General features: G+C 45.0%; 1 protein-coding gene across 3 annotated transcripts in view; it reads right to left on the bottom strand.

The window, feature by feature from the left end:
* The window catches only part of MICU1 (mitochondrial calcium uptake 1), a gene marked incomplete at its 3' end in the record, with an annotated part of 94768 nt that overhangs the window by 11817 nt on the left and 68430 nt on the right, over positions 1–14521 (bottom strand). For all 3 annotated transcript variants that reach the window (XM_082001907.1, XM_082001906.1, XM_082001908.1), the window contains one exon: positions 4290–4427. In XM_082001907.1, coding sequence (XP_081858033.1) covers positions 4290–4427 — 138 coding nt within the window. The remainder of the gene's footprint in view (positions 1–4289; positions 4428–14521) is intronic.

Genomic DNA, 14521 nt, shown 5'->3' with positions numbered 1-14521 from the left:
TAAGCAAAGAGCCCTAAACTTTGCATTTTCCTGGAATCTTCCACCACAAAATGGCAGATGTCAAGGCCAAACAGCATTTCTGTCCGTGCAAAACGGCCCCTTGCTTAGTACCAACACTGCAGTTGCTATCGCTTCAGCGGGTAACAGGGAAGGCTTACATGTGAACTTGTGGTCCTTTCATCAGCTGAAAAAGCAAAAGCAATGACATCCAGGGGTACCCTATAAATCTAGGTTTTCACGTGGACAGAGGTACTGAATCTCCGTAGCAAAAATGCCATTGGTAGTATGAAATTTAATATTTTATGGATGAAACCTGTAGTTGAGGCTGGCATCAGCATTGATTCCAGCTACAAAAATAAAATCAAATCAAGAGACTGGGACAGCCTCAGGATTGCACCGACAAGTCAACAGATGAATGATCACCTTCGTCTGTCGGTTGTCTGCGTACGGGAATTTATCCATTCCCTGTTGATGCCTTTGACAGCGCTGCTCGGTTCTTCATACGTTATTCATGTCTCCACTGAAAGACCTATAGATGTTTCCATGATATAATGAAGGCTTGTGTTAATTTGGAACCACAAGAAACTGCATATCTGGAGAGCACTAGGGTAGAGATTATGGGATCTGGATGGTCACTTCTTTCAAGGCATTTGTAGATCTAGCTGTTGATTCATAAGCCTGAACCCTTTCATCATTTAATACTAGTGATACATAAACAGGCAGACCCCAGAAACACGTATCTGCTAGCAACATGCATCTTCCGACAGCTCCAACATTTTCTGCAAAAGTTTGGGCTTTTCACCTGGGAGCCCAGGTTTCAGCTGGGGAGAATTACATCTCCCTCCCACCCTCTGCCATCTCAGCAGAAAAATATGCTACACAGCCCCCAAAGCACATGTAGAAGATGACCTGAATCACTAGTTTCCGAAGAGTCTGCTTAGTTTTCTAGTGGTTAGGGAGACATAAACCAAATACCTTGCTTGTAAATACTATCGACGCCTCAAGTCCTTTTTACTAGGAGAAAAGCAGCTCTGTAAGTGAAACTTGAGGGGGTGGATCGTAAGCAATTTTAAACAAGGCAGAGTGTGGCAGCTCTGCTGAATATGCAGAGGAGTTCACATATCCAGGGCAAGATGGGATTTTTCCTTAAGAAAAATAAAAATGAGAGCAGATTATCAATTAATGCAAGAAAACATGCCACCCCCAAAGCGGGAACATAGAATAAGTGTTGGGAAAAATGCTAAAAGTTAGATTAAAACCAGAGCTTTAACATTTTGGAGGCTGACAGCGTTGCCTTGTGCAGAAAAGGTAATTGCATCAGACAATGAAGATGATGTTTGGCAGATTTCATAAGAAAGCATTCACAAGGTAAATTGTATTTCCAAGGTAAAGCTTGCCAGGTGCGTTTGGTACAATTACTGCCATCCCCTCCCAGTATCATACTATTAAAATTATTTTACTTCTACTTTCTTTGGAAAGCAATAGCAAGTCAAAGCCTCTACTGCCTTCAGCCCGGAGGGGAGTTGCAGCAGGTTAGTGAGCTGTGCAGATCACGGTGACACTATAAATGTAGGCTAGGGAAGCGTGAAAAGGAGGGATTTGGGGAAAAATGCTTCCTGTAAAACATGTTTGCATCACAAACCGCTCCAACCTACAAGGTGTTCAGTGACTGGAAAGTATCGCAGGATAAATGACGTGGCTGTGCAGCTTCAATGTCTCTGGGAGCCGAAGGGAGAGCGGTGGGTAGCACTGGCTCCGCTCCCTTTTCATACGACGGGAGTAAAGCAGAGCCCGACCAAAGTAGCCGCTTGCTCTGCAGATGGCTGGGTTACAGACATACAGGAAAAAGCAACGCCAGCGTCGAGCTTCTGTTGTTTCAAGTGGGAGGACGCTCTCTGGCTTAATACTCCATTCATGTACAAAGAAAACTTTGCAAGCGCATCCCTGAATAAGTTATCCAGAAAGCTCGCAAGGCAGTTAATGTGATTCTGGTCACGGCAGCCCTGTTTCTAAAGAGATGGAGAAAGTTAAGCTATGTAAAAACGCTGACAGCTGCACCAGGGCAATCCAGTCAAAGTATGTAAGTGTATTTAGATACAAAGTGCCACACACAAATTTGCAAGGAATACGGTCTTCTAAAATACCCCAGGGAAAAAAAAAGACCCCACAAACCCAAACCACAAACTTTCAAGAAAAGGTTCTCTTGTATAAAAGACAAAGCAAAGTTAGGCACCAGGCTGGATTCTCTGTGAACTAAAACCTGCTGAAGTGGAGGATTTCAGTGCCCGATTTCTCTAGCTCTGCATAAGCATTGACTTTGAGCTGCCCCAGCTGCCAAAAAAGGCTTATCTGCCTCCAGTGCAAAGTGGCTGGCACTTCTTGCATCCTTTACATCTCCTTAAACCATTAAATATCTTCTACTTGTTAACAGAGAGGACGTCTTATTTTAGGATCTTGGGTGTTTCATTCCCCCCGGTCTAAGGAATCATGTTTTCCACCTATTCTGTTTCTTGCAAATGTCATTTTTTTGTCTTATTCCCCAATTTCTCTCCTTGAAAGTCCTTGGAATAAAGAAAGGCAAAGACTTGCTCTGAATCTGGTTATCTGCAAATAGAAACACAATCTGGCTGGTCTGGGGATAAGGAATAAAGTAGAAAGTTCTTCCGCGGCTGCAGATGTCAGGGCCTGGGCTTACACATGAAAGGAAGAAAACATCTCTTGTAAGAAACCTTCCAAAATAACTCCCTCTGCCTAATTTCTCATACACCCAGCTACTGTTCATTAATATATATCCCTCTGTGTGTGTGTACATACATACATACATATATATATATATAAAAACAAACAAATCCCAGCAAAAGAATCAACAGTTTGGGAATGTTAACAACAGAGCTGATACTTTCTGTTAAGACACACATCACAGTTAGGTATTTTTATCACGATAAATCAAATGATTCCTGTTAAAACTCAAGGGGAGCAGAGGTACTGGAAAAGCCGCATCCGCAGTGTCTCGCTCAAAGAGCAAACAGACACAACCTCAGAAACAGCAACGGTCTTATTAAGCCAGAGACAAAGAGCTTGAGAACTGAGATTTCCAAATATTAACACATGACACATCTCAGCTCTGATGACACGTTGACACCATCTATTGATAACGGCCGATTAAATATTGAGCCTGTTTTCCTACAAAACATGAGGGAATCTACAAAAAGAAAAAAAAAACCTTTTTTTGGCACCCTGAGGCCACGAGAAGCTGCACATACCATGGCTCCTCTGTCAGGAATGCAATTCCGAGCATGGCTTTTTGGCTTGCTTATGGTTTCCTTCAGTTTTTAACCATTTGGCATTATTTACAGTCTATTAGACTATTAGTCTATGTGCCCCACTGCTTCAGTACGTCCAAATTTTCCTCCAACACCAGTGAAAGAGGGAGAAAACGGGGAGAAAAGTCACTGAAGTGGCTTCACATGAACTGAGGATTCCTGTACACCACAGGAGACCAGTTAAGGCACCAAAAAGGGACAAAAAAGGACTAGACCCTGGCCAGAACTTGAGTTTTATAACACACTTTGCATCTAAACCTGTTAAGAAATAAACACCAGTTCTGATGTTAGGAGGAAGCGGCTCTAAAACAGTCAGACCAACCCAATACCTGGCCAAAGATCTTCTATCCATTCTCATTTTGACAAATTGCTTGTTTATAACCTTGTTAATAAAAGAACAACCCATGTTTACAGAAGCAGACATGAAATTCTAATACCGAAGTAATTTAGCAGCCCATACTTGCCTTACCTGATAAAGTACGTCCTTTTGGTACGGATGTCTTATTCCAAGGTCTCTCACTAAATTAACGAGTGTAGAATCTGCAACCTTATTCCTCTCTAAATCATGAGTAATTCAAATAATTTTTCACATAAGTTCATAACTAAATAATAAACTGCCCAGTCGCAGCAGCTAATGGTCGAACCAGTAACTAGGAACACATCTTTGATGTTTATTCTGGCTCCAGACCCAGGGTGCCGTTCAGCAAATATAAATTTTGAAAAGTAGAGTATGAATTTTAATAGGGACAAGCCTCCACCCTCATCTGGACACCGACCACTGCACTTCCACCTCTTCCATCTCCCTGCTGCCGGCAAAGTATTTATCACCTGCGAAGTCAGCGTGTCTCCCCGCACCACGTAACAAGGTGCGGGCGTTTTTCTTAAGAAAATGGAGATCGCTTACTCGTTTCTCAGCACGGTGCGGGACAGCTGGCCCCACCGCAACTTCCCAAATTTGCCACTGACCTCTCCGTCTTGGAAGTGCTTCTTGAGCTGCTTCAGCATGACAGTGAGTTTCTTGGACTGCACCCCGCTGTAGGCCAGCAGCATGCTGCCGAACTGCCGCTCCGTGATCCGCCCCTCCACTGGGTCGTGCCGCTCAAACTGGAACGGGGACGGGGGGAAAGAGAGATGAAAATAAGGCTGTGCAACAGAAAGCTCTATCCAGGGGAAGGGTTAAAAAGGCACTGTAATAAAAAAAATTAACATTGCAGGAAACACTGCTGAAAGAGAAATCCTAACGTATTTGAATATTCACGTCCCCCAAGGCTGTCTCCATCAGTAAGTCACCATTTTTCCTATGTGCTAACCCTTGGACAACCTCTGGAAGAAGTCTTTGTACCTTGCCCTCCCAGGTTTACCTTGCAGGGGGACAGCGTTTGTAAAGCTGGACTTGAAAAGGCAGGATAATGAACTTGAAACCAAGCTAGTGTCCACAGGTCTCCAAAGAGGTGAAAAGCAAGAACAAATACTAAGGTGTTCTTCAAAGGCCCTTCCAGCTTGGACATCTGAATAAGCATCCAAAGAATTTGGCTGCTGCAGTGACATTTTCTGATTGATCAAAAATCTGTACAGGACTGAGCTAACGTGCAAGTGTGTGCTTCAAAAGAAGTCTATGTAGGAGTGGTTCCATGATTGCGATAAAGAGGGCTGGTGGTTAATAAATCAGGAAAAGTAAAGTCTTGCAAAAACTAAGTCTCATTGTAGCTCTTCTCTGCTCCAAGCCCTGGAGAGGTGGATTCAGCAAGGGAAGGTTCATGAAGGTCTCCAGACCTCACCTTCTCCAGTCCCAGAAAGTTTTTCTTGTCCTAAGCCCCATCAAGACCCTTACGAACGCTGCTGAGAGGCCCCTGCAGAACTTCCCACAAGCCTTTCAGCAGAGAAAGGTCTTCTCCATTAACCCGTCTCTCCAGCACTAGTTTATGTTCTCCTGGCTTTTTCGCTACAGAGAAAGGAAGAGCAATTCTCCTGACTTGGGAAAGTGCTGGGTTTAAGCACCACATCTCTGCTAGATGAATAATGCAGATTTCACCTTTTCCTTCTGTCCCCCCCCAGCTCTCGTGGCTCTAGAAACATCAACATTAGACGTCAACCGACTTCGGTTTCACACATCTCAGCATTCATGATCCCTTGTTTGCTTTCCCTCAAATTTATCAGAAAGCATATGACCTGCACTATAGCTGATGACAAGCCAGAAGCTGACATTTAACAACAAAATCAATTTTTAAACACCTGCAGAACAACTCAGTACCACTGACTTGACATTATATTGCCCAATGAGTTAACCATTTCTGCCTCAACCGCTCTTCTGCGCTGAATTACACAGCTAACACAAAAGCCAGCAAGGCATCCAACTGAGATCAAGGTGGGGAGATGAAAGCTGGCAGATCCACCAGCCTTGCTTTCAATCCATGTATAGGCAGAGCTCCAGGCATGGCTGGCTATATATGCTTTTAATATATACGCTCTTTCGCTATGCTAGGTAACGAGGCCGCTTGCAAACGAGCTATTACAATTTCCATGCTAATGCCAACTTGCAGGTAAATATTTTTTAGTTATCAGAATATCGGCCAGACTTGGCTGCTTTTCTCAGTGGGCCACCAAGTGATTCCTACTGCATTTGAAATGCGTGAAACGCCAGCGCTGGAGGGGTTTGAATGGACTATGCTGGCAGGAGGCAGCTCCCAACTGGATAAATTCTGCTTCTTAGCATTTGTGCTTTCGCTTGAGTGGCCCACGCAATATTTGGGAGAAAAGATGGCACTTTTTACTGTCATCTGATACAGACGTTGGGGTTTACCAGCCTCTCCCCTTCTCCTGTGCTGGGGCACATGATGAAATACATCGTTTCAGCCCAGCTTTCCTCTTTCTTTCCCATTTTTAACCTGTGACCCTGAGATGTTCAAAGCAACTGGCCCACTGCTGGTGCAGAAGGCGTCTTGGTGAGCCCTTCGGCTCCCCTCGCTCGGGCTTTCCCAAAAAAAAGACGATGGAACACCCCTATGGTTTAAGGATTACCTGGGGAAAGTTGGTACAGTAAGAATAACACTGCCATTTCCAATCAATGTTCGCAGCCATGCAGCTGGAGGAAAGGCAGACAAGCATACTTTAAGCAGGATTACTTGTAATATTCAACACATACTAACTTCTGCGTCGCAAATGTCACTATTGAAAACTGATAAAGTTATCTTATTTAGTGGCCCTTATTACTGAACGTTTATAGCTAGAGAATAAGCAATGGGGAAAAATGCTTATTCTTCCTGTGATCCACCTTCTCAGCTTCTGGTCCTTGGGGTTCTAGGGGTTTCCTTGGTGGGAAGCTGCAGCTGGACCAAAATGTCTAAATAACCACATGACAAATTCTTCCCCCAAGAGGTTGCCTGATGCCACTTGGCACCCACTAATCCTTTTACATTACAAAAATGAAGCGTACTGGCCCCAAAGTTTCCCATCAGGTACTACTTGGCACGCTTTCAACCATTGCTTAGGCAAGGAAAGGATGGACAGAGTGTAGCAAAACACGCAGACTCTGGGTTTGGGCAATCTCGTCTAGGCCAGACATCAGGGATTCTTCTGTACTACAGGGAAAATAAAAATCAACAAGTGCTATTGCATCAGCTGTCAAAGCCATGAGCCAAGGCAGGCGGGGAAAGTCCTTCTGCAGGAAAACCTTTCTACGGCATCTGTTAAAAATAACTCCAATATTCAAGCATGAGGATCTCACCAGCTCTGAGCAGCCGTATCGAAACGAGGAGCACGATTAACATGCCGATGCTTGCAGTATTTTTGTCATTCTGCATAATTTACTGAAAATGAAGTAAAGCGCCCATTCCTGCTGCCATAGCCTGAGTTTTGGTCACAGCAGTAGCAAGAGCCTCACCTGCAGTAGACCCACAGCATGAGACAAAAGAGCTTTAGCCTTTTGATTTATCACACGGTTGGGAGGTTGTGTTAAGAGACAAAATAAAGACAAAACAAAGCTAAGATGAAGAAACTGAAAAAACTTATTTATACAAATCTCTTTAAAGTACAAAATCATCCTGTGAATAAACCAACTCCTTCCTCCTCCCTGCGAGCTCCAAAACTGGTTCCAGCTTTTAATTTCTGTAGGTGGCCATCAGGTGCAGCGATGAGTCAAAACACCATACAATTATTATTGACAAGAAATAAAAAAAGCCTGAAAAGCACCGAATTAATGCTTCTTATCCTGGGCTTATCTCACTTTCAAATTAACACCTTTAACATTAAACTGAAACACTCACAGATGCCCAAAGTCAACTCCTGGCAGCCAAGCGTTACGCTCTCCCATACACAGGCACACAGCGGTGTTCGTGGCAAAGGCCACCTAGAAAGGGGCTGGCAAGCTAGAGCTGGTCAACAAGCTGTTTCCAAATTCAAATATAATCGCCACTGACCTGGGAAAAAGTAACGAAATGGAGGCAACGGGTAAAGCAAGGGACTTGCCTCCAAGCTAGTGTCAGACACATTTAAATTAATTACAGAAGGGATGAGCAGGGGATGTCACTTAAAGATGATGCAGAAAACCAAAAATTTTGGTGAGAGAATTCTGCCCATTTTTTTTCCTGACACGTTAGCAAATGTGCTTAGTCATAAAGAAACTTGGCTTCAAATTATTTGAGAGTGGAAAAACCTTGATTTCAGAACCAGCTACGCCTGACACGCCCTTTCCCACCTCCCTGTCTGGGAGCAGAGGTACCACATCTGTGCTCTCCTGCCTTCTTGAATGTCTTCTGGCCAACCGAACATAGCTCGCCCATCGTCTCCACTTCAAAATGAAGGAGGGTGCAAAGCCTACAGTCATTTTTCTTTCGGTACCCAATACACAGTCTATGAACAGTGTTAAGGGGTAAAATCCCCCAGGTATTTGAAAAGGCAGGAAAAATAGTGTAATTTCCCAGGTAGTCACAATCCTTTGCCTTCACGCATATGATGTTATTGTACAGGTTATTTTTCTAGTCACTCAGGGGGAAAAAAACCTCAAATCCCACAAGGATGGGATGCAGGGCAGAGCACGCTGAGATTTATTACAAGCAAGCAAGTGCTCCGAGAGCCTTTTTCCTTTCATATATCTTAAAGAAAAGCACAGCCAAGGCAACCGCTCAGCTGGCATGGCAGGGCACCAGCCGGGACGGAGCAGCTCCCACGCATGACATCCACCATCAGGGAAACTGAGGAGGGCACAGGGAGGTCCTACCCCCCTCTGAACTGCAGCCCCCAAATCTATGCACGCAACACAGATGGCTGGTAAGTCCAGCACCTCCAGAGCAGCTTCCACCCACAGCCACTTGGTGCCAGCAGTGGATTCCGCATCTGCACACCAGCAAGGATACAGTGAATAATGAAATGTAATGCTCCCCAGTGTTCTTCCCGCAAGCCAGAACGCCCGAGATGCTGAAGAAATTAGCTTAAAATATAATAGGCAGTATTTTGAAATTCATTAGAAGGCAATGTGACCTGCAAGGAAATCAAAGACGTTTATGGAAGGGTAAGGCAGGTGAAATGGGGCACAGCACTTCACTCTCCCACTGCCAACCTGACACAGCTTTGTGTCCCAGTCTCCGTCCAGTCCAGTCCCTGGAGCCAGTCCATATGCCACCTTAGGATACTTTCTACAAGAATTTAAGAAACTACCCATAACCTTAAACGTGTTAAATACTTCCTCCCCCCAAAAAACCCCATCAGACAGGATGAAGATCTTCATGTTTCTAAGCTGAAATGTGGGTAAGCTTCCTTCTAGCTTCACTTTCTGTCTGAATAAATAACCCTACTCTCTTTTCTTCAATGCATGGAGGAAAGGCTTCATCACACGAGGCAAATAAACAGACCATTTCCTCTGCTTCCACATCCCCTTAACTGCACAACTTTCTATAAAGGCAAAACAAGGATCCACCATAAAACAACAGATGCATAATCCCTCTACTTCCAGATTTCACTATTTTTCCCCCCCCCCCCAACTCAGTCCACCTTCTCCTGTGGGAAATCAAACGCTAGCTTCTAAGAAGCATTCAGCCTGAACCAATTCAGAGACACTATCACAAGAAATATCTTTATTCAAAAAAACCTGCTGGAACTTCTCAAAGACATTGGTTTCCTTTCATCTCTCCTTCTGCCACCACCAGCTGCAAGGCTCATTGCTGGGAAATGAAGCAATTCTGATGGCTAAGGAGCCATCTGGCATGGGCAGGAGGACCTCCTCTGGGTCCTCCTTAACCGTGGAGATGCGGCATCACAAACGCCACCGCAGACTCGGACCATCCACCTCGTAAATGTAGACTTTTCCAATCTGAGAAACAACAGGGAAACCAGGAAACGTCTTTTAAACCAAAGGTTTAGGGTACAAACAGCATCGTATCTCTACGAACACAGACCTGCAGCCCTGGCGTGACGTACATCGTGGGGCGAGGGCCAAATTGCCCCTTCCAGCTCAGGCTCAGTGTGGCAGGACACATGGATTCATCTGAGACACGGTGGTGTTTCGGAAAGAAAACTTAAGATGAAATTTTAACCTGCCCCCAGGATATCCCTCCTTCTGAAAAAGGTCAAGCTTGGGTACCAGACACTTCTCAGGAGAAGACTTCTCATTCCAGCTGACTCTCCCCCCTCCTCACTAAATTTGTCATAACCAATAGCATTAATATGGGAAATTTCTACCTAAAACACCAGTGCTGAAACCCTGCATAATCAGAGATTGCAAGTATAAAAACTGCTGGGAAACACCTAGCTGTAACACAACACAACACAATGAAAACACAGCTCGGACTTTTCCTAAAGCAAGGTCAAAAGAAAAAGCTACGGCACCTTCCACGGTGTTTGCCGATTATGCCTACGGTGCGACCCTTCCAGCTGCCCCGGGGCGATGGGATGGGGAAAATCTGCTCGGTCAGGGCTTTGGGAATTGAATGTCTATTCGCCGGACTTATCAACTGCTGAGCCACACGGACGAAGCGATGCTCTACGCTGCTTTTTCTGCAATTATGCCCATACCTATCAGCGCACAGGCTCATTTGAGAGTTTCTGCATGGCCTTGCTGGGCTATAAACACCGGGAAAGAATATGAAACATGGTCATGTGACAATTTTAAAAGCAATATTAAACACAAATACCATGAAGCATAATATGCCTGCTGTGCGAGAATCAGCATCTTCAACTTAATAGGTTTTTATTTTTTTTGAAGTATTCCTAAATCTACCTTCTGTAAATTTGTTGTAGATAACCTTGAACTTCAAACTAACTGCAACTCGGGATCCCACTAATATAGTTTCTATCCTCTTTAAACACTTATATTGGCAAAATACCTAGCTATATTTTAACAGGCTCTTAAATTTTTAGGACGGCTTCTCCTAAAAACCAATCAAACTAGGTATGCCTAAAATCTCAAAGCAAGCACCTAAAAAATGAACATATGTGTGCCACTTCTTATTTCCAATTAGAATAGCAACCCCCCCCAAAAAACCTCTACAAGGACTTTTCGATGGGGAAAAAAGTGTTGAGGGGTGATTTTTGAGCTTATTTATGCTGGCTAAAGAAACACCAATAATAGAAATACTGCTAATACTAATTCTGTCAGGCTTAGGGGTACTTCAAAAAGGTTCTGAGAGCCATAGCGTACATAATAAGGAATCAAAAGGGTCTGGGAAATAATGATTTGTAGGGTAATATTCAGATTCACAATATATGACCCGTTCAAGTGGTATTTGCTCAAGGCTTTATTTGACAGGCTGTGATACATTATTTATCTGCAAACTACTGCAGCATTGGCTCTGTTTACTGTTCTGGAGAAGCAGACTGCCAGGATCTCTTGTCAAGTTGCATATACAACTATGACGGGAAGAAAAAGAAGGGGGCAACACTGTACATCTTCCTCAACCCCAGCAACCTGCTCCATCCAAAAAGTAATATATTGGGAGTAAACTGTAGTATTTACACAGGCACCAAATTATTGCCAAAAAAAAAAGGAGAGCAAGGCAATGCTTCTAAAGACTTTTTATTTGGAAAGATCAAAGGTTTCAAAATAGTACTTTTTTTTTGTTAATTATGCTGAAAGGTTCCAGTGCACTTGGATCGAAACCACTGGGTTTTGCCAGGTGAAACCCAACCTGCTCCAGATACAGCCTGATGTACTGTACTGCAAAGGGCCACTGGATGGGACCAAAGCAAGTCCAATTACGTTATTTGGTAAAAACCAGTCAAAGAAACGGCTCTAAAGATTATATCGAGCTACCAACAGTGGGAGAAATGCAAATGGGAAGGATGCGGAGGAGGAAATGCAAAACCCAGCCTGAGCCATCATGCACAGGCTGGTCTGGGCATCACCCTGCAACGGTGGGCAGCACAAACCCGGGCTGCCCAAGAAAGTCAGTCCACACCCAGATAACCCATACAAGAGAAGCAAACTACAGCCACTACGATCCACCCTGGATGCCTGGAGCAGGCCGAGAAGCTCCCGGCTTGCAGTGCTGCAGCAAACTCCCGCCCCGGCGTACTGCAACACCGGCTGCGCTGCGCTGCGCTGGCGTGCTGCCTACTGCTGACGGCAGCCCTTGCTCTTACCGGTGACGGGCAGACAGCACCGTGAAGTCCTCAGGTCTGGAAACCACTTCTGAGCCTCATAAAACTAGCCAGAGCATCCAAATTATTTAACTGCCCATTAAACTCCCTCCCCTACCTGATTCCCTGGACTCAAGCGTGGGTTGTACAGCTGGATCAGGTCAGGAAAAACGCTCCCAATGCTATCAGCAGCAGCTTGCTTCTCTCTTTTATCTTAAAAAAAAAAAAACAGTGTACGAAAGAAAAGGGATCCATTTTCACAGGAGAAAAATCCCATCTTCCGAACACTTTTCCTTGTTTGCACTTTCCCTCTGCTCTCCGAGAGTAGCTTAAGTGAATATGCAGCAGCCAGGTTAAAAACACACAACTGTCAGCGGCAGCGCAATTCCAGCAGACCAAGTGTTTGATAGATGCTTTTGAGGTTTCATTGACCTTGGCCTGCCACTGCTGCCTGCAAGAGGAAAAACTTAATTCCAATCACCAGCAACTTGTTATGCTTTAATAAGCAATTAAAGAAAGGTTACATAAAGATGGTCGCACCTGAAATTCATCCTCATGAATCAAAATAACTTCTTGCCAACTCTGAAAAGATCTGCATTCTGAAATTTCATGCGGTGGAGGAATGAAGAGAAGGAAATGTAAAGGAGAGGAATCAGTAATACTAAGGGAAAAGGACACGTCTGCAAATTAAAGAGAAGCACTCGCCTGACTGCCAGGATGGAGAGGGGGAAGAGATGAGCAGCCTCTTCCCACTGCTGCTCTCCAGACCTGGCTCCATTCCTGTCCTTGACAAACGCTCCTGGTACCTCAGCACGAGGAACAGAGCAGCTTTTCCATCCTACATGCTCACCGAATGAGAAAAGAACAAAGTTCAGAAGCAGTATGAGTTCCCAGCCCTCTGCAGGGATACGCATGGGATGGTGGAGCCGCAAATACCGGAGCCAAACCGTTACTCTGAAAAACACAAACAAAAACCTCCACGGAACTAATATACACAGTTTTATTGAGAAATATAGCGCTTTCACTGCCTGTTAAGAGTTTATGCTGTTTCCACTTGACTTTGGTGTTCAATTTGCCAAGAAAAATAAGTTTGCAGCAGTTTGATTCAGCCTAGCAGGGAAAAGGGAGTGCCTGCATCCTGCTCCCACATTCTTAATGCACCAACAGAAGCAAAGTCAGGAGCTGAAGGACAGACAGCAGAAACATGTGGAGGTGCAGAACAGCTCTGTCTTCAGAGCTTAAAAGGAGAAAAAAAAAAAGAGCAAGGACTAAAGCGTTTGTTTTTATAGCAGAAGAACAAAGCAGAAGTCAGATACCTGCTACAAGAATTGCTCATCGGAAACTTCCCAACCAGTGATTTTAGCATGCTGTTATCGTGCAGAACTCAACTTGTATTTATTTTAAGTCATGCTTAAGAAGCTGGCTGACATTCTCACCCAAGGAAGCACAGCAAGCCCGCTGGATGAGAAACATTTTGGGTTTTATTGTAATTAATAAAAGACATTGCCCACACTCCCGTAGTCACTACACTTGAGGGTCCACGGGAAGATGGGAAACACGCAGCCCGGAACATCTGCTTTGACTTTTGTCGGCTAACCAGGACATTGCAAAAGCCTCAGCAATGGCTCTGCGATAACAAAAAAAAAGCCACAGAAGCTTCTGAGACGGTTCCTGCCTTTCCCACCTCGCTAACAGCATGAAACCCAGCAGCAGCAGGAAATCCCGCCTGTGTGCTGAGCTTGCCGGGCAGGAGCTAGCGTTGGTCTGAAGCCTTCCTCAGTACGGGGTTACGTGGCCAGGTACCTCACCCAGCTAACGCAGCCGTGCGGCTGCAGTCCCAACACGTTCACGCAGACAACCCCAGCCCCTTGCCCATCAACTTTTGGGACTACCTGGATCTTGGTTAACTGAATTGTGCGCACATGAACAAAAGCATCTACGCTAACTAGCTTATCCCTTCTGCTTTATGGGCTCGGAGACACAAACCTCCACACGCACTCTCATGGCAATGTAATAAATCAAAATACCACTCTTGGGATTTGATTTGCAGGGGTCCTACAAAAGGCTCTGCTGCCTGTATGAGTGCAGGGCTCAGCGCGCTGCACTGCAGGAGCTCGGGGGTGGATTCACACACACTTCATAAACCAAAGGAACCTGTTGTTACAGAGCAAAAGCCTCTACTGCTACTAATGATGCAATAAATAGAAATTCCAATAAAATCCTCCAACAGCTTCCCCTGCAGAGCCGCTGCATCAACCACATTTAAGTCACCCGGTTGAAATACAAGCAAAGCAGCAGCATATATCACAGTGGGTGTTTTCACACCAGGCGTTGCGACGGTTGCTTCAATCGGTCCGTGAAACGCCCATCCCAAACGAGGAGATGGCAAAGCTGCTCCTGCGCGTTGGAGCGATGTCCCAGCAACGCGCACAAGCAGCTGCAGCACCTCGATGGGCGGGTGTTGTCACACCCATGCCAGCTTCACTGGCACACTTCTGGACCACTGTTTTGGTCTGCTGACCACACGATGTCCTCAGCTTGACACTGGGTATCTGCTGGGTGTCACTGCCCTTCACCTCAGCGTGACGGTGCCAGTTGTAGCACTGCAACTGCTCGTTTGTCACTGCTAA

Source organism: Phaethon aethereus, assembly GCF_964289735.1.
Source record: "Phaethon aethereus genome assembly, chromosome: 7".
In the NCBI taxonomy this organism is placed as follows: Eukaryota; Metazoa; Chordata; class Aves; order Phaethontiformes; family Phaethontidae; genus Phaethon; species Phaethon aethereus.
The sequence above is the reverse complement of the archived record's forward strand: the minus strand, read 5'-3'. Positions and strand labels throughout refer to the sequence as shown.